At 38.8% G+C, this 24,121-nt stretch overlaps 1 protein-coding gene across 17 annotated transcripts in view; it reads left to right on the top strand.

Annotated features, from left to right (window-relative positions):
* Tcf4 (transcription factor 4) overlaps positions 1-24,121 on the top strand; it is a 348,055-nt gene that overhangs the window by 305,790 nt on the left and 18,144 nt on the right. For 12 of the 17 annotated variants that reach the window (XM_004623671.2, XM_023715123.1, XM_023715116.1 and 9 more), the window contains 5 exons: positions 1,061-1,193; positions 9,582-9,649; positions 10,724-10,802; positions 13,704-13,780; positions 16,375-16,578. In XM_004623671.2, the coding sequence (XP_004623728.1) occupies positions 1,061-1,193; positions 9,582-9,649; positions 10,724-10,802; positions 13,704-13,780; positions 16,375-16,578 (561 nt within the window). The remainder of the gene's footprint in view (positions 1-1,060; positions 1,194-9,581; positions 9,650-10,723; positions 10,803-13,703; positions 13,781-16,374; positions 16,579-24,121) is intronic. The other 5 variants (XM_023715119.1, XM_023715113.1, XM_023715106.1 and 2 more) reach the window with 1 other exon arrangement.

The raw sequence follows: 24,121 nt of genomic DNA, 5'->3' as shown, positions 1-24,121 counted from the left end.
GTTTTAACAGGATCTCCAGTAATCATATGATGATCATATCCCCTTAATATGTTACAGATGAGGAAAAAGTTTATCTTCAAGAGGTTTCTCTCATGTCTCTATAACACATTCAAAGGCTGTGAGAATCATTTTGATGCTGTTTATCCTAAAAGGGGAAATAGATTGCTGTTTCTGTAATGATCTACCCTCACGTAAGCAGATAGACAGAGAACTATGAATCTGCCACCTCTCAGGCTGTGTTATATGCCCCAAGAAAAGTAACTTAATTGGGTAACTAATATAGTAACTGAACTCAGAGCCAAGTCTTAAACCAAATGATTCTCTAAAGATGTTCTTTCTTCCGTAGTCAGCTACACGGAGACAACATGTCCAGAAAGAGCTCAAATCAAATAAGTTATGCTCAGTTCCTTTTTGGTTCAATTTTAATTCAATATAGGCACAATTTAAGGTTTTATGTATTTATGTATTTATGCTTTAGGCTAAAGAAAGATTGAATCATTAGTGCTTTATACAATTTTCTTTTATTTACCATTTTCTTCTTGCTGCTGAGATTCATAAAGGTGATCCAGCTTGCCAGGAATCAGCATGAAACAGGTTATTTTTTACCACTTGCTATCCAGTAAGTCAGGATGAATTGAAGCCTAAATCATGTGTCTCTGAATATTGTTTGTTCATTATAAAGCATAATCTTTTCCATTTGATTAATAGGCTGTAGCAAAAAAGTAATGGTAATGATGGTCTTTTATGTTGCTGAAATCTTAGAAATGCGTTTAAGCTATAATTTGTAGATTTAGAGATTGTGTTCATTTCTCAGTATCACATGCCACCATTATATCAGTCTGCATTTGATACAGACCCAAGCAAACAATGCACCTATGTATGTTCTTATTTGAAAAATGAAGGCTGTCAGATCTAAGCAAGGTACATTTTTTTTTGCTATTTTAAGATTGTAAACACTGTCTCTATTGCAGACCAGAGAACAGTGGAAGAAGTACTAGGAAACTAATCCCCTAACACTTGTGTGATTGAACATGCCTCCTTCTCCTGCCTCTTCCTACAGAGCTATCCATCACACTCCTCAGCAGACATCAATTCCAGTCTTCCTCCGATGTCCACTTTCCATCGTAGTGGCACAAACCACTACAGCACCTCCTCCTGTACACCTCCTGCCAACGGGACAGACAGTATCATGGGTAAGTCACAGGCATGTCAGCTCTCACACTGACAGTCCATGTCAGGGATTAATAATAACAAACCGCTTTTTAAAATTCCTCCATATCTAAACAACAACTAGCCAATGAGTGTTTGTCACTTACCCGAAAGAACCAAACAGAAATAATCACTGAGTTGACAATCACCTCTTTGATCACAAGAAACTGAAATTTGAGTAGTTTGTCCTTTATGAGTCATTAAATTAAACAGGGCTTGAGTAAACCAGAGCCCCCCTTTGCTTCTCAAACAGTGAACAGAGTGAACTTCTTCTTCTTCTTCTTTTTTTTTTTTTTTTATTAAGACCAGGCATCATAGACTAATGAGATAGAGGGCAGAATAGCTTTTAATGTGATTATTAGGCATGTGCCAAATACCGGCTACTGTGCCATAATGTGCCCCTGTCTTGTGAAGACTAGTTTATGTGCAATTGTCACATCACTATTAATAGCTAGATGAGCTAGATCTTCTGGAGAACACTGTGGAGCCCTTTGGGGAAAAGAGTGTTTGTTTACTTAGGAAGGAGGAGTTACCTGGGCATCCACCCACCTGAAATTTCTGGAGCTCTCTTTTATTGTGTTATGGACCAAGAAGATTGCCAATACCTCCAAATGCACTGACCCACAATCTGCTCATTTTCTGTGATATCCATTATGATCCTCTCCTAAGGAAGGTGAGGCCCCACCAGAAATGTCCTCCTCAGGAATCACCTACCACAATGTCCAACTTCCCCCAGAGAAGAGTCTAGGTGACAGAGAGACAGCTGTCCCATCTTGGACCTGCCTTGACAACCTTGTCATTCAAACAACAGCACATCTTAATATTCCTGTACCTTTTTAAAGCCTCAGATTTCAATGCTCACTGCCCACTCCAGTTGCAGCTAAGCTGTACACTTTATCTGGCCTTAAGACAACTCCAGAGGGGCACTGATAAGAATACTTGGTGTGTATTTCTGTGAGAACATCTTGTGACAGAGTAATGCTGCTGTTTGTTCCTTAGCCATTGGCAGTTGTTTTTTCTTTAGATAGTCTATAGAACTTTGGGAAGTGGTGTGAATCACTTATGTGGGAGAGTTTTTGATGGAGGAGATGTGTTTTGAAATGTTGCAAATATAATTTCTGCCTAAATAATACCCACTCTCCTTATTTGGTAATTTATTTCACACTTGAAATGAGCCATCTCACATCCCGCCGCTATCATGTCTCACTGAGAAACAAATTTAGGAAACAGCTTCCATTTCTGTAACTTTTCATAATAAAGTGTCTACAAGTTTGTTACACCAGTTTGACCTTGGAGAGCTATGGAGAGAGGTCACCTGGGGAAGTTTAGGTGGCTATCAGTGCAATTTTGGCAGAATTTTAAAACAAGAAGAAAGAATGAAAAGTGCAGAACTGAAAGAGTGAGAAAAGCATATTTCACTTCATTGTGGTTTAACAAACGGAAAGCCCCTTTCAGCAGTCATGAGGTATGGTTATAAAGAAGGATGACCGGGCATTCATCCTATTACATGACTGATTTCTTGTCTACTTGTGGGTTGACTCATTTTCTTTTTCAGAAAGGTATGAAGGTGGAGGAGGTCCTTGAGTTGAGGAGACATACTTAAGAACTTTTGAAAAAGAACTTTTAAAACTGATTTGCAAAACAGTCTTCCTAGGAGAAAGGCAGTATGACTTGGACGGAAAGATATTATGGGATGATGTAAGTCATACTACCTAAAGCTTCAGGCAGCTCAGTCCCAACTCTCAGTGAGAATAAGACTTGCTTGGTTTAAACTGGCCACCTCATCATTAGTTTGTGGCTAAGCAGGACGGTCTACTCGGTATGTGTAGCAGGTGCTGTCCACCACTAAGGAACAGACTAAAGATAAATTTAACTTTTTGTAGATCATACAGTCCTGTTTAAAGATGTAGACAATAATTAGAGTGCTAATTTAAAGAGAGAAGCACAAGAATTTTGGAACTCAGAACAGGAGTTTTTAAGGAATTTCTTGTGTAAACGATCTTACAATAATGAGTGTGCTAACATCCATTAGCAAACCATGAAAAACTTGCACAATTTTTCAGGAAGTAAGGTAGGTATGGAAATTTAGCTTCTTGATGGACAGGACCTTATTTATTTGCCTAAATAATATAGAAATTAGTTTAAGATTACTTTAAGGGAGAACATTCTAGAATATTTGAGTACTTTTAAAAAAGAATATGCTTTCTAATTCCTTAAGCACAAACACAGAAGAAAGTCTATCGTAATAAGTCTTAGTGCTGCACAGAGTCCCATTGGTTCATATTTCTTCTCACTTATATTCTGTTAGGCTCTGGTTTGGTTTTCAGAGTGTGGTGGGAATGGGCAAAGGCAGCATGTCTGTATAATGAGAAGAGACGCTTTCTCCTCTGATGTTAGTGATACTTCCCTAACACACAGTATGGATTAATAGGGTACATCTGCAGACTTTGGAAAGTATTTGGCATATACTCACTCATTCTGCGACGCAGGAAATAAAGAAATATTACATTGCCTGTATCTCAAAGAACAAACAGAGCTAATTAAATAATTGGTAAATAGGAAACACATAGCCCGACACATGTTTGAAATTACACACATGATTCTGTAGAAAATAACTGTAAGCAATACTAATGCTGTAAGAATGGGGCTCAAGCACTAGCACATGGACATCACATTTTTTGTGTTTTCTTGGTGGAAAGTTGCAAGGCGGTGCAATGTTTTCATACACAACCTTGATGCCTGAGGAGGCTTCTCTTTCAGGTCGGAAGACCACTGCCCTATGGCCCAGCTGCCTGTCATTATAGATCTTCTTGGTGGGTTGCAGTTAGAACAACACAGTGGGTGTGGGCAGAGAGGCAGTGTCTAGGACCATCAGGAGGCACCTTCCCTGCGTGCTTACTCTCTTGCTTCTGGTCGATCTGTCTGTCTGTGTCTGTCTGTCTGTCTGTCATTCTGTCATACCTCAAAGAAGAAAAGTGCTCATGGAGGTTTACAATGGCTTATTATATGTTTTTCTTAGAAAACTGACCATTTTTCTTGGTCTCCCCCCCCCCCGCCCCGCTTTAATGCCCAGTATCTTTTTTTTCCTTTTTTTAAATCCCTTAAGCAGGATAATACTTAGATTACATTAATGAGGGGATTTTTTTTTAAAGGATACATTGATTTTAGATTTTCAAGAAAATTGTAGAGTGAAATATTTTTGTGGCATATAATCCATTCTTTTTCTCCTGAGACTTCCTAGCAAGCTCTGGAGATTACAGTCACAGTTTCTGACTTGGAAGTGTCTTTCAAACACCCCAGAATTGCATGAAGGTAATGGATAGGAAAAAATAACAGGAACTGTGGCAGTCAACTGGTGTAGTAGCCAGTGGAGGAGAGTAGTCAGAGGTCTTCAGAAGTCACCAATACCAGAGTCCTTCCTCTTGATTCCTCCCACTTTCTGTGTCAGGCTCCTGGTATTTCTCAAAAGCAGTAGAGTCCAATGGCTCTGACTATGAGCATACAACAGAGCAAGAAGGGCAGTGAGTTATTAGAGTTCAGCCAGAGAGAACTGTCTATAGGATAGTAGCCTTACACATGTTTTCTATCCACAAAGTTCCTTCCTATCTGCAATAATACAGGCCAGGAGCTCCAGTTGATAGGAGTGAGATGACCTTTATCCTAGCACTGTTCTGTGTACTACTCAAGGCTGAGAACCTTTGGCTGTCTGCAGCTCCCAGCTGGAGCCACCATCTGTGTGCATGCGCAGAGTGTAGCCCTTGTGGTTTGGGGCTATCCACTCCTTTTTCCACAGAGGAATCAGGCATATAACTAACATAATGGTTGTAACTATTATTGTGTTATTAATCTTGAACCAGGCTGCTTTCTAGTGCATTGTGTTTCGCATGGTTTTAAACCTCAAACCGAGTAGTGTTGAGGGAACAGACTACCAAGATTGATTTAATAACCATATGCTAAAGATTACTCTAGAATATCTATCGGTTTCAGGAATTAATCTGGCTTCTAACTTTCACTTTTAATGACATGTTTTTATGACATGATGCATTTGGGGATGCAGCTTTCTAGTAGAAACATTCTGTCCCTTTTCCCTCAGGGACTTGGCTTCACAGTAATTTTATTATTGAAGCAGTCACATAATATTCACTTTGTGTTTTACAAGAATCTTGAGCCATCAAATACAGTTGTATGATGACCAGGCACAAGAATATAAGAGTGACATGAATTTTATCCAGCAGTTTCTGAGCTGTGCAGTTACAACGACCACCAGTGAGAACAATAAAGGAGTTGATTTAAGTCTTCTCCACCATTCCTAGCACATGGCCATGAGGCCAAGCTATCCCTGTGAATTGCTTGGGATCCCTTTTGTAGTACTTTGCAGCCTATGTTTAATTTTTACTCTGAAATTGTCATCATTGTAGAGTGTTGGAAACACTCCCTTTTGGTCATCTTTGTAGACAAGCTTGTGGCCTCGTGAGGCTGTTTCTAGTAGTTTGATAGCTACTAGAGGATCATATAGACAGAGTTCAGAAGAACCTGTTGTAGCATTTGTCATCTCTTAGGCAAAACTATGAAATGTCTTCTTGCTTTTTATAACTTTCAAAGTGAAAGAAGCAAAAACAAAAAAAAACAAATAAACAAACAAAAAAAAAACAAGAGCAAAGACAATAAGCAACAAAAAGCCAGAAATAAGATGCATAATTTCTAAAGAATAGGAAATTAACAGTGGCTGTTATACTGCATATTGTTATCAACAAATTTGTTGCTCACATTGATCAAATAATTAAACCTTAACTCTTCCTTTCAGTAAACCAATAGAAAGTAGTAGTACAATTATCTTAGCTATCTTGTGTGTATCCTTTTTTGTATTTCTGATCCCTTTGCTGTCTTCCATATGTTCCTCACCTCAGATTATGAGGTCACAGTAAAGGGGAAACACGTTTTCCAAATTCTAAGTTTTTAGGAGTAGATCCAGAGGCAGCATTCATCCTGCTGTTTTACTTGGGGTGTGTCCTGAGGGGCATGGCCATCTCTCCAAAGCAGAGGCTGAGACCCAGGGTGGTCTGGCGTGTAGCCCAAGCTTCGAAACCCTCCTTCCTGCTTCATTTTGCAGCTAACACCAACACCGGTGTCCAAGCCCCCTGAACAATCTTTGGGTGGCTGCGGTCTTACAGTAGATCCTCCTACAGAATTATAGCCCCTCTTAATAACTGCTCATCTTCTGTTTTTGTCTGTTAAAGCTTTACTTAGGGGCAGATTATCTCTTGAGTGAACGAAATAGATTGGAAGCAAAATAATATGAAATCAATACCAAGTAAAGGCAGCAGTTTTCATATTTGCTTCTATCATGTAGACCTTTTGATAACTTCTGATAACATACAGTTGACAAAAACTTGAGCCTAGAAGAATAATCAAGTCTTGATGCAGTCCAGCCAAAAGGTGGATTTTATTTTTATTTTTGCTAAACTTGACTCATTTCTCAATATACATGCCAAAAAATTATGCCACTTGAGAATTAAGTGGCATAATTCTGATTCTGTAGAGAAAGACCCATCTCACTTAACATATTTAGGGAATCCTGCAAGTGTTCCCCCTCATGTTTCCTGGCACAGAACAGAAGTCATTCCAAGGGAAAGGGAGAACTGGCCCTAGGAAATTGCTTTGAAATTTAAGCCCTTGGGTTTGGCTCTCCAGCTGCCACAAGGTAAAAATGACTTCATGTTAAAAAATAGTTTGTTCTTATCAGTGGCTTCCATGAGTAGCCTTTGTAGTTTTCATGACAAGGCGAGGGAAGGAGTCGATTCTGTTTTTGATTCTACTTCCTGGGTCTTAAATATCTCCTTGTGTAAAACTAATGGAAAGCTTAGTGTGAAGGTATAGGCTAACAAAATCTTAATAACCACGTCTTATCTCTTCTAAAGTATGATTTTATGTGATAATTTACTTTGTGGAATGTTCTTTGTATGGGTTTCATATTTTCAGTGTAAATTTGTGAACAATATTTTAATTTGTAATCTCCATTTCAAAACTATTCAAAGGAAGAATTAATCTTTTGAAAGCTACTATTGCAGCAAATGTTTATCTATGAGAGAAGCATTATCTTGTTCACTTTTTTGGCTTAGGCTCTTTGTAAGATACTGTGATTCTTTGTTTCTTCCCCCATTGTGGCTCTAAACTTTCATGTCTTGGAGATCTTTATTTAAATCCAGTAGATTTCAAATTACTTTGACTGTCAAATTTAATTTTTAAGTATATAATAATGGAAAGGTAATATTGCTTCTAAAGTTGAACATTGCCCAGAAAGTAGACAATTATTCCAAAATCCCATGGTAATGCATGCCAGCAAAATGGTAATGTTGTATATATTTTCAGGTCCTTATTGCATTGTTTTTAGAATTGTCTTTAGTTTTTGAACAACTCCTTAATGTAGAAATTCTCTGTATTTTTCACATTAGAAATAATTTTATCTTATATCTTATATTAAATATCCTAATATTTGACATCTGTTCAAGTTGTTTCTCATGGCCCAACTATAAGATTCTTGTTCCAAAGATTTGCTTATACTTATGATCCTGAGTACTAATGACTCATATATTAAATAATTATCAACAATTTGTGATATGAAAACAAAATTTTCTTAGTTGTTTTCATTTTATCATATACCAGATTTATTTATTTTTCATTATTTTGGTGATTAATGAATTACTATATATATGGGCTTTGTTAAAGCATATATCAAAAGATAGTTCTGATGTGCCCAATACAAAGGAATAAAATGCATAATTTAACTATGCCGAACAGAGACCAGGAGAACAAAACTGAAGTCTAGAGAAGCAGAGTATTTGACTGCTAAGGATCAGTAAGCACCACCGCATGTCACAGTTTGGAAAGAGGATGATGACATTGTAGCTAGGAAAGAAGTGCTCCCCTATCCACGAATAGAGCTGGAGCATTTTTAGCACTGGGGACTCAGCTATGTTCTTTATACTGTGCCTTAAAAAAAAAAAAATATTTGAGACCAGATCTTGCTAAGTTGCTTGAGCCAGGCTTAAACTTGCTGGCCTGCCGCCAGAACTCTGGCACTAGGGGCATGTGTGGCCACACCTGGCTCAGTAGAAACCATTTCAGTTATACAGGTGTACAGTAACATTTTGCTTGTGCTCACCAGTTGACTTCAGTGTTTCTTTTTTGTTTCACAAAATACTACAAGATTTTTATTTAAGTCCTGTGCCTCTTGGCTAACGTTGAAGGCTTAGTTGAACATTGCCCAGTTCCAGGCATTGCTTTAAGACTGAGGGCCGGAAGCAGCACTGGCAGTGCCATTTAGTGGCTTAGTTATTAAGAAAGTCACACAGTTCAGTAAACTAAAGCACCTGCCTAGGCGGAACACCGCACCCAGGCTTAGATTCCGTGCTTGCTGTGCCAGCCTCACCCCTGGGGTGTGCTGAGATGTTGAGACTAGGCGTGGTGATGCGTGGCTGTAATCCCAGTGCTTGGGAGGGTGAAAGCAGGAGGATCACTGTGAGTCCAATCTGTGTAGTGAGACACTGTAGACCCTGAGACCCTGTACTCAATACAATAAATAAATATAAATAAATAAGCGAGTCACGTGTGAAAGATATGGATTCAGGAGAGTGAGTTTTGGTTTATGTATGGGAATATATGCCTTTTATTACTAATACTCTATAGATAAGAATACCAGCATTTAAGGTGTTAGAGATGAACTTCATAAATATACAGACTAACTTTATTTCTGGAATTTGAGACCATATTGACTTTAAGTAGTTGCATAACCTTCAAAAATTGTTTTTAGTGTAAACACAAACTTAAGTATATGGAAAGTATGTTGTTTGAAATATTAGAAGTCTTTTCACTCATTTGTAGTTTTTTTTTTTGTTTTACTGAATTCACTGTTTGGGCCAAAGAATACCTCATTTTGCTCTATATCAGTATATTCTTGATTTAAGAACAAGTATAAATATTCATGAGGATAATTCAGTTTGATGTAAAAAATATACAATGCTGGACACTGAGTCCCTCAGAGGCCTGACAGTGCTGTGTACGTCTCAGTGGTGACCACTGAGCGCGCCTGCTACGAGGTGCTGGTAGCTCCTCAGAAGCGACAAGGAGGCAAAGAGTAGCAACTAAAACACTTTGTCTTTAAACCAAGGTGTCAGGTTTATATTTTATCTGTAAAAAATGCAACATGAATATATTTGACATCTACCTCAGCAAACAAATTAATGCTAATTAAAGATTAATGTGTTGTAATTAGCATTAAAAATGCAATTAAATTGTGAGTAAATGGACCAGGAATAGAAAATTGTTAGACGTCTCACTGCCTGGTTTTCATATTCTGCCCTTTGTTTTTGCAGCAAATAGAGGAAGCGGGGCAGCAGGCAGCTCCCAGACTGGAGATGCTCTGGGCAAAGCACTTGCTTCGGTGAGGAAATATTGACTTTGGACTCCGTGCACGCCATTGTAGCAGGGTGAACTTTAATCAGAAGTGGACATTTGGAATTGTAGAAAATGAATGGCAAATAGCTTTGATTTTTGGAAAATGCTAGCTTTCTTGCATAACACTCTTTAGAAACTTTGCGGAGAAAGCTGTTTTCCTTTCATTGTATGCCTAGCTTTTTCCTTCTTGTTTTCTCACAGGGTTCTAGCCACCTCCACGTGTGGATCTCGCAATGCTCTCTGGGACTTTTGGCCTATAGATTTTCTATGCAGATTTCTTATTTTTCTCTAAAGTAATATGAATCCTCATTGGTAGCTAAGACTAACTTTGTAAGGGGCAGTTCTAAAACATCTTGGAAGGTTTGGAAAACAAATCATAGTAACTGGGCTTCATGGAGAATGGTCACCTTATTTGACACCTGGGGCACTCGGCTGTTAGGTGACCCACCTAGTGCCAGGAAGATAGAATTGAATATTTTTATATGTACCTTAATTGTCCAAGGGACTATCCCTACAAAGCTAAACAGGATCATTTGCAAATATAAGTAGAGATGTTACTTTATGATTTTCTCTCTTTATTTGCTTTTACCTTACCATTACAAGTTAAAGTAAGTTCAACTTATATTAGCATTGGGTCATAAGGAAAATTTACTTAATGAGGGCCTAATCATGAGGAATCCAATGCCCTAATTGTAGTAAAATATAGTAAATTGTAGTAAAACTGCCTGGCCTGTCATTTGTAGAGGAGAGAAAGGAGATTGGGAAGTGGTACATCTGTGGCTCCCTCAGGGCCATGCAACTAGCAATGGGGGAAGATTCGATCTGAACATTGCGAACGTGTTCTTTTCCCATTATTCCATACCAGTCATTCTTATGGGAAAAAAATGTTTTGTTTTAGAATATCGGGACGACAGTTGTTTGTTACATGTATTTTGAAACTTGTATTTTAAATGAGTTGCATTTGTAGCACTGTAGTTTAAAAATTTTACTTTTTATTCTTAATAAATGAAGGTGTTTTTGTTTGTTTGTTTGTTTGTTTGTTTTCCTCCACTGTTTTAAGATCTATTCTCCAGATCACACTAACAACAGCTTCTCATCAAACCCTTCAACTCCTGTTGGGTCTCCTCCTTCTCTTTCAGGTACAGTATTTGAAATTTTGAATCCATTTCATCATAAATACATTTTATATGAATGATTTCCCTCTTCTCCTTCTGATCTAGTAGATAGAAAGTCACTGACTTTCAAACTCCCAACTCATAACATTTTCATGCAGACAAATAGAACAAGGTGAGTCAGATTAGAATATGACAGAACTCTTGCATCCAGAATTTTTTCTTACAAATTGAATGATCCTTTTATGCAACACAATATGAAAAATTCACTTGGTTAAACTCAGCTCTGCAAAAAAGGTACCCAACAACAGAATGATGTGTTCAAAAAAAAAAAAAAAATCACAGATGAAAAACTAAGTTAAAAGTGTGAATACCGACAATGTAGCCATCAAATTTAGGCCATTTAAATGGGTCATTTTCTGAAGACATTTTAGCTTTCCAGATTTCCTCCAAAGTACATGTCATTGGGATGTTTGGGGAAAGCTATAATTTTATAGATACATTTAAAGCAATTGTTTGGAGTTAAGGGTTTGTCTTTAAAATATGACAAATTAGCATAACCCATCACTTAGAATAATTGTTTTAGATTGCAGAACTATGTCTGGAAATAAGTCATTCTTTTCACTGATGTTTTTCATTTCCCTTCCTATGTAAATACTTAAAGAAAGCCTTGCCTAGTGCATGATCTGCTCTTTGGAAAAAGTACAGGTGACTTCCAGCAATGTGAACCTGATTGAAAACTGACTTGACTACAGTTCTCAGTGGAGTCACTTGCCTTGCTGGTGCATCCTTAAGCCTTACTCCTGCCATGGAGTTGTCACATGGCCCCGTGTAAACTGGTTTCCTTATAGAAAATAGCAGCTTCAGAGATAGCCATGGCTTAGAAGGGATTTCATGTCATCTTTCTCAAACCCCATATGAGAGGGAAACATCTCAGAATGAGAAGAAGGAGGGAGGATAGCTGGATCCCGAAGTGATGTGTCCAGTGAGCCACACCTTGACTTCAGAGATCAAGTCAAAATTTAAAACAGAGCTGGCCAAATAGCTCAGCAGATTAAAGTACCTGCAAGCAGGCCCAGGGACCTGGAGTTCAATCCCTGGGCGTGCTGTGCCGGCCCCACCTTCCGGACGTGCTGAGACAGCAATTGAGACTGGGTGAGATGGCATGCACCTGTAATCCAGCTCTTGGGAGGCTGTAAACAGGCGGGTCACTACAAGTCTGATCTAGCAGTAAGACCCTGAACACCCTGTAGATCCTTCCCTAAAAATAACAATTAAAAAAAAAACTTAAAAGAATAGAGATGCTTTTAAGAGGATAACAAAACATTCTCCACAGCCCAAGACAGAAATTGAGTTTGTTATTGCTATATTCCTCTGATGCAACACAGATTCTTAGAGTATATAAAATGATCTCAAGTGTCAATGTCCAGAACCAGAAAAGGAATGGGTAAAGGGACTTGAGGCAACAGGGCCAGGTGGTGTGAGCGGGTGAATTCCACATTCCAAAAAAACACCTCTCATTTCATTTGTTTTCTAACTTGAGAAATAAAATCTTCTGTGGCCTTGAAATATGAGAATGACTAGTGTAGTCTAATGGCCTGATTTTAGCGATGTGTGTACTGAGGTTCAGGAGGGTCCTCACAGGCCAGAAAGAGTAAGTGACTTATCAAGGTTACACCAGTAGTAATATCAGAGCTTGCAGGAGAGTTTAGTACTCACTTTCCTGCCACTCACTGTATAAATTGTGGTGGGAGAGAAAAGTTAGGATGTAACCATTCAGGAAACTGTCACTGCCTAAGCAACTTGTTCAAGGTAGAAGGCACAAAAACAAGGCTGAGGATGCCATTGGGGGAGGGTCTGCTGATGCATCCTAGAAAGTCATGTGTTAGGAAGAAAGAACTTTTATGAAGATTATAAATAAGGGGACAGATTGCTATTTTCACACCGACAGCTCTGTCCAAATTCTGTCAAGAAAAGTAATTGAACAAAATATTCTATTTTTGTTTAGCATAAAAATACACAGGCATACCCAAAAAGATGGAAAGAATAGATTTTAAAAAGTGCTAACAGCGTTGGGATCTGAAATTTCAGTGAAATCATAGCTATTATTTTTTTCTTTTTTTGAATTATGTATTTTCTCTACTCAATGTATGTTAAATTTAAAATTGGTTTTCATTTTGTAAGTTGGAGATAACGTATGTATTTTAGTAAGAATCTTTCTTTACCTTGCAGTTTAGTGAATCATAAAATAATTGTTTTCTTCTGGGAAGTTGCTTAGTTCTTACTTTTATTTCGAAAATTTCTGTTTAGTGGATTATTGCTAACTAATCTTATTCCCATGAAAACTTTCTAAGAAGCAAACAGCATGGCTCGCTGGTATTGCAGTATGCCTGCCAATGGGCTTGCTTTAATCCCAGCACTACACACACACACACACACACACACACACACACACACACACAGAGAGAGAGAGAGAGAGAGAGAGAGAGAGAGAGAGAGAGAGAGAGAGAGAGTTTCTAAACTATTATCTCACTTCCTAGATCATTTTCAAGACAAGAAGCAAAGCTCTTTCCCATTAATAAGGAAATTTTGGTTGAATATGAACTCTTTGAATCAAAGTTTAACAAAGGTCCCTGTCTTTGTACTCTCAAAAGCACCTTGATGAGGTAGTGACAGAGCTCCTCTCCCAGGGCCTTTTCAAAGCTGAATTCTGACTCAATTAAGTTGGAGGGAATTGTAAAATATGTGGTCCTGTTTCATATTTAAAATGAATTCCTCACCTCAAAATTCTGGTCTGAGAAGTTAACGTGTGTTTATCTTCTTGTGTAACTGAAAAATCAGTATTACTGCTTCATGAGTGACTCTCTTAAAAGTATTACTGAATTTAAGTTGATAGAGTTCTAATTGTAATTCTCACTTTATTGTCAGCAGGCACAGCTGTTTGGTCAAGAAATGGAGGGCAGGCCTCGTCATCCCCCAACTACGAAGGACCCTTGCACTCCTTGGTAAGTCTTACCTGCTGGTCTCCAGCCATTTGAAGATCACATTTTTTTTCCTTTGTGTCTGCATGCTTGCAGTATGCCTGTTTTGCCACCGTTACAATTTTAAGTCATTGTAAGTACACCAGCTTGGCTGGAACCCGAGATACTAGACTTGCTTGTTCTTATTTGTCTGTGGTGACCCCAGTACTACTACAGTGGAAGATCCAGGGTGCTAGATTCTAAAACCAGATAAAAGTCTGAAAATCTCAGAATGATAACACTTCCCTCCCCACCATTTTCTTAGTATTAGAATACAGCTGATCTGGCTTAGCTGCATAGCCAGAATGCCTGAACTCTTATCTTTGCTTTGCTTTCCAGAATAAGAAGTTTCTGGAAGGTTTTCTTCTTGGCCTCCTGACAAGAGTTCTATCCTATTTATTTCCTCATTCACTCTTAGGCATCCAGTAATACGATTAATAGTAAAGAAGTGCCTGTTCTGCCAGGAGGAAATAGAGGAACATTTCCATAAGCATAATTTGAATTATAAATACTCAGGATGATTCAGAGTCTGACACGTTAGTCTTCCTCAGCTCTTGGTGGATGGGATGGAATTACATTAGAAACAACCCTGATCCAAGCAGCATTCAGTCTGCACATAAGCCGGGGGGAGGGGTGGCAGTAAGGAAGGGCTCCTTCATCCTTCAGGGTTGTGTTTTTCTTCCTCCTTCTAAACTTGAGGTCAACACAGAAGAAGGCATAGGTTTGTCTGTCTAATTTAATGTTCTCTTGTCAGTGTTTAGGATTTCCTTTCTTTGCTTTTAGCTTGCTTTTTAAAGAAAATCTAAAAATGACAGTACAGAGGTGGATTGTGCTCTTTCTTGCTGGGTGTGAGTCACCGAGCTATGCATTTTAGCCAGCAAAGGCGACTGCCTGGAGAGGCAGTGTGTACATGACCTAGTCCATTAATCTGCAGACTGCATCAAAATAACACATAGTTATTTTAAATATGTCTCCTTACCAGTCATTTTCTGGGGCTCATTCATCCCAAAATCAGGCTTTGCCCCACTGCAGAGCCATAAAAGCTGTTTTGAAGTTGTGGATCACAGCTTCAATTCTTTATGGAGTCTGAACACTCGGGAGGGTAGTCCTAAGCACCAAACTCCTTTCTCCAGGAATCTGTGAGCCAGGAGGTTTGATAAGACATGTGTGATTTCTCTTCATGCTTACAGTTACATGTAGAAGTATGTATTATCATTACCATCTTTAAAACAAAATTAACAGTTACAGACTTTAAAAAGTTTAGTAACTTTTCCAAGGTCAAGTAGCAGAACTAACAGTCCAGGGGATGTTGTTTTAACTCTCAAGCCCACCAAATCAATGCTTTGTACCCTAGGCTAACTCTATTAGACACACATTCTTCCTGCCGTATAGAATAATTAGAAATTGTTTTTCTCATGCGGTAGAGCTGGTATATCTGTTTGTACAGTACATTAGAAATCAAAGTAGACTGTGGCACAAGGGAGTACAAAGCGGCACTAGATTCAAAGTAAAACAAACCTTGATTCCAACTGATTTTACCATTTCCTGGCAGCGTAATACAGTAATTAACTTACTTTATTTCTTGGAGCCTCATTTTTCCGTCTGTGTGGAAGGCATATTAATGTTTTCCCTGCCTGTGGCACACGTGTGCGTGAGGGTCATGACATAGCCGAAGGTGTACACTGGGTCATACTTGATATCATTAGTGATCCCAGTGAAACAAGTGGAGACCTAGCTCTTTGTTTTTTCCCCTCACTGAAAATGATCACATAGGCCTTATGAAGGTGAGGAAAACTTGGATCCTAATGACTAGGATAGAAAACATTCAGGTGGCTTTTGATTGTATGAAGTAGTGAATTCAGTATCAAAGCCGGGACTGTGAAATCAGTTAGAGTCCCTTGGTGAGCATCTCATTCAAGTCTTTGATTATTCAGTCTTAAAGTTTCCTATCTCTTTGGTGGATCGAATTTTTGTGATTTTTTTTTCTGTAAGGATTTCAAGTCCTTGATATAATATACACAGAGATACCCTCACACACCCTCCCCACATGCCCTTACGCAAACTGACATGGATGCCAAAACACGAGAGACTGGGGTTAAACACAAGAAATCAGTCTATACACTTACACCTATCTGTGACTTGGAGAAGATAATTTAATTGGGAAACCATAAAGAGATCATTTTCCCATTATTTAACTTTTAACTAGTTCCTGCCAAAATGTTGCTTAAATTCAATGAAAGTTCTTTTCTTCTAAAGTAAATCTAAGTTCTCCTTCAAACTAATGCAATCTAATATAGAAAAAAAAAAAAAATATATATATATATATATATATATATATATATATATCTCCTGTCTGAGAAGAATTATTGAATTTACTTTGTTCATGAAAAACGCCACTATAATTTAACATTTTCGCCAGTTCCCTAGGAAGGATATTATTTATATTATTGTTCTAAGGAAATAAACTTTATTGGGAACATATTCAGAAAGTGTGGTTTGTGTCAGCCCAAGTTTTCCTTATATAACTCACATATGCATTTCAAACTAAATCAAATTTTGCATCATTTATTAACCAACAGCAAAGCCGAATTGAAGACCGTTTGGAAAGACTGGACGATGCGATCCACGTTCTGCGGAATCATGCAGTAGGCCCGTCCACAGCTGTGCCGGGTGGTCACGGGGACATGCATGGGATCATCGGACCCTCGCATAATGGAGCAATGGGCGGCCTGGGCTCAGGGTATGGAACTGGCCTTCTTTCAGCCAACAGACATTCACTCATGGTAAGTGATGAGCTTTGGAGACTCTGTCATATAGAATTAGGGTTTCACGCACCATCTTGCAGTACATATTATTGCTGCTTGTTTTGTTTAATTGTTTTATTGAGATACAGTTCACTTGATACCCAATTAGTTTGTTAATAGTCTGCAAATTAGTGTATTTCAGAGTGTTCACAAGGTTGTGCAGTAGTTACTATTATCTGATTTCTGAACAGGTTTGCCAACTGTAACAAGAAAAGAAAGCCTCAGACCTGAGGCAGCCATTCCTCACTCTCTCTTCCACTAATTACTGCCAACCACCCATCTGCTTTGTAATCATTCCATAACTTTGCCTATTTTGAAAATCTAACATAATTAGTGTTGTTCTTTTAAAAAATAAAAAGGTGTTGGGGATTGAATGCAGAGCCTTCACACTGAGCACCTCCTCGGCCCTTTTTAATTTTTAAAATTTTGAAAAAGGATTTCACTAGGTTGTCTACATTGGATTCTAATGTTTATTCCTCCTGCCTCAGCCTCCCCAGCTGGTGGGATTTTTCAAAATTCATGTATGCTTTAGCACATATTAGAACTTCATTTTCATTGCCAAATAATAGTCCACTGTGTGGATACACCACGTTGTACTTACTTATTTTTAGGTGATGGATACTTGGGTTGTTTTTACTCTTTGGCTGCTACGTATAATGTTCTTGTAACCTTTCATGTGTAAGTTTTTATGTGGACAGTTTCCATTCATTGAAGCATCTGTGTGCAAGTGAATTGTTTGGTTATTGCTGGTGTTTTAAATTGCTTATCTTGGTGACTTTGCTCGGTAGACACAACATGAATTCATGTCACTCTGCTGATGTTTCAAATAAGAATTTTTTTAAATTAAATAAGCCAAAATGATGACTTTCAATCCTGCATGTGGGACGTAGAAATATGTGGTACATTTGCCTGTGTACATCTATGTGCGGGACTTGTAATTTAAAATACAGAGTAGTTTTGCAGCTATTTATAAAGAGTCTATTTGAATAAGTTCTAAGCTGTTTTGTCTTCATGATAATTGGAATTTCTGTGTTGCTTACTACTTTTGAAAACATTTTTTTTTGGGGGGGAGGGTAACTACAAAGACTGAATCTTTTTTTAAACAAATACCAAGTGATGGCTGGAGAGATAGCTTCAGTGGGTTAAGTGCCTGCATGGCAAGCTCAAAGTCCTGAGTTCAATCCCCAGTACAAATGGAAAAAAAAGAAAGAAAGAATATTAAGTGACGATAATTAATGAAGTTACCAAATGAATCCAGAGTCTAACTTTATTAGTTGTTTCATGTGATTCTGCACCTTATGAGCTCATCACCAGTCAGTAAGTTCCTCAGTGTCCTGGTTTGTCCTCTCTGGGTTTATCGTTTATCTTACGAACTGCTTGAATGAAGGTCTCTTTTCCAATATCACTGTACAATGTCTTGTTCAAAGATGGTTCTGAAAGGAATTTCAGAATAAGTACACATTATTATGAGCCCCTTCCAAGTTCTTGCTCCATCATATTCTTCTGTCTTTTCCTCAATTTCTCTTAATGAAAGACTGAAATTTAGATTGCCATCTTGAGCAGTATGATATTGAAACCTGCAACCAATTTGCAACCAAAAATACTGGTGTATAAATAGAAGCAATGAACTCACTTCTAAATTGTGGAAAGATACTTCCGAATGCCAGAGTGAAATTATTTTCTTTCTGCTTTTCTTTGACCTCTACCCTAAAAATTCATCACTGAGTAAAAATTGTTTGTCTGTTCATGGCAGTTGCTAAGAGTTTACAGAAAGAAAGTCTAGATTTTAATTTAACTTGGCCTCAGGTAATGTGTTAAATACACTAGGGATGCATATAATATGAGATTTTCATTTGTACAGCTCTTTTTTTCTAACTACAATGTTTAAACAATACTGCTTTTAATTAAGAAATCTGGCTTTATTAAAAGCCAGATCTGTGACTTATAACCATTTCTGTATATCTGCTCTCAATCAAGAGAAAAATAGTTTAATTTCTGTAGTTGTGTTCGTTTTGCATATGTTACCCGGATGCAACACGCACCCGGGGCATTGCTTCAGAGGCTGTCTTTTCCATAAATATGTAAAGTTTGTTCTTAAATACCAGATGTAGGTTAAGTAGTTCTTTAACATATTAAACTATACATAGACGCTTTCTGGAACTATTTGACCTTTGAGTTGCCTCCTCTTTGAGTCTGATTAAGAAATGGGTAGGAGGGGCAGACTTGGTCCTGTTTATGGAGATTGAAAGACGAACTGACCCAGTAGAGGGGTGGGGGAGGAAATACAACAGAGCAATTTTTAAAAGCGAAATAATTGGCCACTATTATGTAAACACCTCTTTGGTTTGATTTTGGAAAAGAAATTAAAAAACAACTGCAAAAACATAGCTGCAATAAAGCTGATGAGAGAAAGCTCTTATTTACTCCTGAAGACATTCAGTATTTGATCAGGGACAGCTGTAAAGCCCCCCAAAACATGGTGTACCTCCAGCGAGGGTCCTGTCACTGTCCTGTTGCTCTCTGAGCCAAGCAGGTTTCTTGGTTTTCCTCTTGAAAACTGCTCCACATATGTATACAATCTTATTTTCTCGGCCTGAGATGCTAGTGGATACGCAAGAGATTCGAGTGGCGTATTTTTCCTTAGGCAAACTGGTATGAATTCTAAAACAAAATATAAGAACAAAGGAAATAGTTTTTACTTTAGTCAGTGTGAAGTTAGCTTTTGACCATTTGATACATTCCACAATAAAAAGGAAATGGGGGAAGAAAAAAAGAAGAAGAAAAAGAAAGACCCACCCCTTTTCCCCCAACAACAAAAAAATTCAAGGAGGATACTGGTAATGTTTTCCACATTTGAATTTTAATACATGAAACAGGCTATAAAACTTTGGCCAGCTGCAGTAAATAAAGTAGCAGTGGGAGGTATGCACCGGAAACGGGGCAGAGAGCTCTGGAGAAGGCTGCTCCCAACTGCACACCTTCCTTTGTTGTTCTGCAGTGGGACCTCGGGCGGTAACTGGAGACTCATCCCAGGACTGGTTTTGTTTTAAGCAAATCTCCTTCCCAACCCTCCTTAATAATTCCTTCTGATTAAAGAATAGACAGCTTTGAATCCTTTGACCTCCGTACTCTTCTCGTTTCCTCCCTCCCGCCTCCAGAAAATCAAAACAAAATGGCTTGATAACTTGGAAGATGATATAAGCATTTCTTTCTGTAGCAGCTTGAATTCGTGGTGGGGAAAACTATGGTTCTGCCTCAGCTATTATGTTATCTCATTTAATTGCTAACATATTGCACTTAGCTTTTGATTCACAAAATGTTTTCCTTGGAGTTTTGAAGTAGGTCTTCAGTGATTTACTAAGTATTAGTATAATGAAAGGGCACTTTTTTTTTCTTTTTCACGGTGGCATGGCTCATAACACCATGGTGATCCAGGTCTATGTGGGCTCTTTCCACATGGAATGATTTGGCTGTGTTTTTTTTCCTCCTCACAAACCTTCTCTGGCTTTGCATTGTGTACAAGATCAAGACCAGTTCCTTAGCATAGAATTTAATGTGCATAACCACTTACCAAAAGCCTATATTGAGCTGTTTTAATATATAGAAAGTTTTCCAGCAAAACCAGTGTGCATGTTGCCACAACTCCCCAGTAATTCTCGCAAGGGGCCTGTGTCTTGCCTTGCCTACCCTGTCCACTTTGCTGTCCATCTCTTTCCCACCCATTGCTTCAGTTCTGACTCATGTTCTCTTCTTCTAGGAAGTCTTCTCTGCCTGTGGTAGTCATGTTCTCTTCCACTCTGGCAGCCCTGTGAGTCATACCATTTCTAGATACTTATCTTACCCACCCCTCTGTAATAGTCTTACTGACTGTTGCAAATTCCTTGAGTTCCATTTATTACATTTTGTCTCCATCTAAGTAAATAGATCATCGATCATAAGGAAAGAAGAGACGCTAGTGTTCTCCAAGGGCCTGAGAGGCTGCCAGCCTTTCTGGTAGGTGTTTCATCTAAACTGTCTCAGGCAGTCTTCATAGGCGCCCAGGCAGGGTGACCCCAGTGGGTGTTGAGGCGCGAGGGAAGGCAGTCTCAGCAGGTGGTATCATTTGGTCTCAAACCAGGTGACTGCATCCAAGGCGGATATGCTGACTACAGATAACACACTCGTTTTTCTACTGTGAGTACTTTGCTTGGGATTCTGAGTACACCTTTGGAGAATTAATTTTAGGTACCAGGAGCTTGTGATTTCAGTCTTGATGCCTTTTGGGTGGTAGAAGACATTTTTAGCTACTTTATGGCAGGCTCCCTAAGCAGCTCCCTTCCTTCAGTGTGGTACTGTGTTCAGCATGAAACTCATGTTGCTGAAACACTTTCCTAAGTTGGGCATGCTTATATTAAGTGGCCAAGAGGTATGTACTATTCCTATGAGCATCCTTGAGGTGGCAGATTTTAAGTTACTTTTTTTTTTTTTATCATAACCACCTACTTTTCTAATAGAATCAAAGTGGACATCTCGGCATGTGGAAGAATAAGGAAACGACCAGGATGTCACTAACCTAGTTAAGAACTTTTTCCAAATATAGTCTGCTCTGCAATCTGAGCTACCTCCATGGTTAACCCTGTTATGGAATCATTAGATTTCTTATGAATTATTGAAAAAGCTGTTTTCCTAATATGAATTCTCTAGTTTTCATTTCATATCCATACTCTGATGGAACCTGAAAAAACCCTTGCAAATGGCCTAATCTCTTTTGTCATTTTTTTTTAAAAGAATCAGAACAGGACCCCCATCAAATGTGTCTTCATGTGACCCTGAAAGCACTTCTGGTTACCTAACAGTAGAAGCAGCAGTAGAGGGGTTGCTGAGCTAAAAACATTCTGTATTATTAATCTGTAATATTAGTGTGGCTCCCGCTCCTTTTTTGTTTGTTTGTTTGTTTGTTTGTTTGTTTGTTTGTTTGTTTCAATTCCACTTACTCATTTCAAAAACATGCAGCACAGGCTGTGAGTGCTCGGCCCTGTGCTAAGGCGTGGTCTCTGCTCTCCTGAAGTTCACAGAGGAGTCAGAAAGGCCTGAAATACTTCAACAAATCACCCCATAGCTTGTCTTCTAGACTCTAGAGCAGGAGCTCTGCACTGGGAGGGACGGATAACATGGTCACCTGGTAGAGGAGTAGGATGACTTTCTCAGCGAGACTATAATTGACTTAGAGGTGTGCTCCACAATATCCCCCACAGCTCCTCGGGGCCTCAGGAGGGGTGTTTAAAACACAGTTTCTCTCTTTTCAATTCAATTTTTAGATTTAATTAAATAGAATTTGTCCAAAAAAGAAGTATGGGGTGGGGGTAGGGGGAGACTCCCTGTCTGTCTGACTCCTCAGATTTGCTTGCACAGTAGAGTTCTGACTGATTTTAGAAGCTGTGCCACCCCAAAGCTAGCCATTACCCTTGTCTTGTGCTAACAACTGAAGCCCAGAAAAGAGAGGTGCCCAAACTATGGGCTCTTGCTAATTCATGACCCAGGGAGTGGTAGAAATCATACAACCCAGCAGTTAGACTGTCTTTGTACTCTGTCCTGCAATACCACAGCCGACTTCCTCTCTAACCCAACGGTGAGTGATAGCAAGCACTCTTCTGTTATTCTGACTTAACTTAGAAAGCCTATGGAAACTCCTTGGCTGCTCCCTGGCTCTTGCAGCACATACCTACCTGTTCAGCTCTGCTGGTGGTACATGGCCACAACAAGGTACCATGGACTTCAAGTGATGTCCTGGTGGACTCACCTGGGAGTAGCAAGAGTCAGGACATCCTCTCATTGTATAGACTCTTTCCACAAAACATGGAGAAAGGCATCATTCAGTCGGCTTCTCTGGGATTTTCACAGATTTTGAGTATGTAAAGTTCCATGTACAGCATATTTAACTACTATAGACTCTCAGGAACCTTAGCAGTCATCTCTACTCAAGACTCCCTACAAATTAACTGCCAAGGGTTCCAGCAATCTTTGTCAGCCTCTTTCCTGAGCTCCATATGCCCACAAAACTCATATCCATCAAACACATGAGCATTCCTCCTGGCTCTAGCCCAAGTTAGCATCTTTCAGAGGTGTGTATTTTTCTCTCTCAGAATTGCCCTCAAGTCCAACCCAATAGAGACTGGGGAAACTTTTTCATTTGTTTGAAGAAAATCTATTCAGTAGGATTTTGTTGTTGTTGTTGACTTTGTTTCTTTAAACACTGTTATCTGCAGATATTTAACCTAAGAGAATGTGGGGGCACAACTCTCTCTCCTGAACACTGATTTTGCTCTTGCATCATGGTGCTAGGATGCACATGCTGCCTTGTTCGTTCTATGCATGGCATATTCATTAAGGTCATCTAAGAGAATCCTATTTTTTTATTATTATGCCTAGTAACATATATTAAACTTTTAATCAGCTGAATTCCATAAGCCACTGTCTCCTAACTATCCTTGTTCACTTCATGTTGTATCTGCACAAAATTTTAAATAACCCCTTTGATTTTCACCTTTCAGTCTTCCATCTGTCTCTAGCCTACTTTAAGTCTTCCTGCAGGCACCAACTCTGCCAGCTCTATTGTTGGCAAATATGATGAGTACCATTAAAGCCACTAATAAAGATGTTGCTCAGAGAAAAATATGGACTGACGAGGCTCAAGGCTCATGACAGTCATTCTCTCTCCACCTATATGGTCCGCCACTCTTGGAGTTGTAATATCTCAACCACATTTGTCTCCCTGATGTCACTGCCATGCAGTCCACCCTTTCTCAAGCTGTCTTGCAGGTGTTCAGAACTTCCACAAATAAAGAAATGAGGTCTGCATGGAAAGACTGGCTCTTCATGAAACTAAACTGAGGCAGAGTAGGCTGCTGCTTCCATTTCAGAGCACTTAAAAATTATCTTCTAAGCAGCCCATTGTAGAACATTTCCAAGATCATAGCCATCCACCTCACCTCTCAATAGCTATTTTGTTTGAGGTTTCTTTTAATTAGGGTGATACTTGCCTATCTCTGGTATTCCCCTATCCCAATCTCCTCCATTATCAGATACTCTGAAGGCAGATTAGTAACCTCAACTGAAAGTTTTTATCTTTATCAACACTTTAAGAAAGCTTTTTCTAAAAGGCAGTAAAGGAGACGTGACAAAATTATCTCAGTCATAATTATTTCAACAATGCCTTCAGCATCCTTGAGTCGATGCTGTAATATTTTGCATTGATTTCATAGAAAGCCAAAGGTTTTGAATATAGCAGTAGCAGTGAGATGGTTTCCCCTCAGTTCAGCTGCCCCTAAGGCGAAGGGCTATGGCGGCTGGCCTCTCAAGGTCTCTCTGCACTTCACTTTCTTTTCTCTCCATACCCATTTTATTCAAATTTAAGTACTGTGATGTAGAAATGTTCAGTTCATCTACCATTGAACCCAAACCCTGATCTCTGTGCTCCTAGGACTTGTAACAAATCTTCATTCTGTAATTTCTGTTTTCCCCCAACTTTTAAGTAATCCTTTTA

This window comes from Octodon degus, unplaced genomic scaffold (genome assembly GCF_000260255.1).
Source record: "Octodon degus isolate 3935 unplaced genomic scaffold, OctDeg1.0 scaffold00003, whole genome shotgun sequence".
Taxonomy (NCBI): Eukaryota; Metazoa; Chordata; class Mammalia; order Rodentia; family Octodontidae; genus Octodon; species Octodon degus.
Note: the sequence above shows the minus strand (reverse complement) of the source record. Positions and strands in the feature narration are given on the sequence as shown.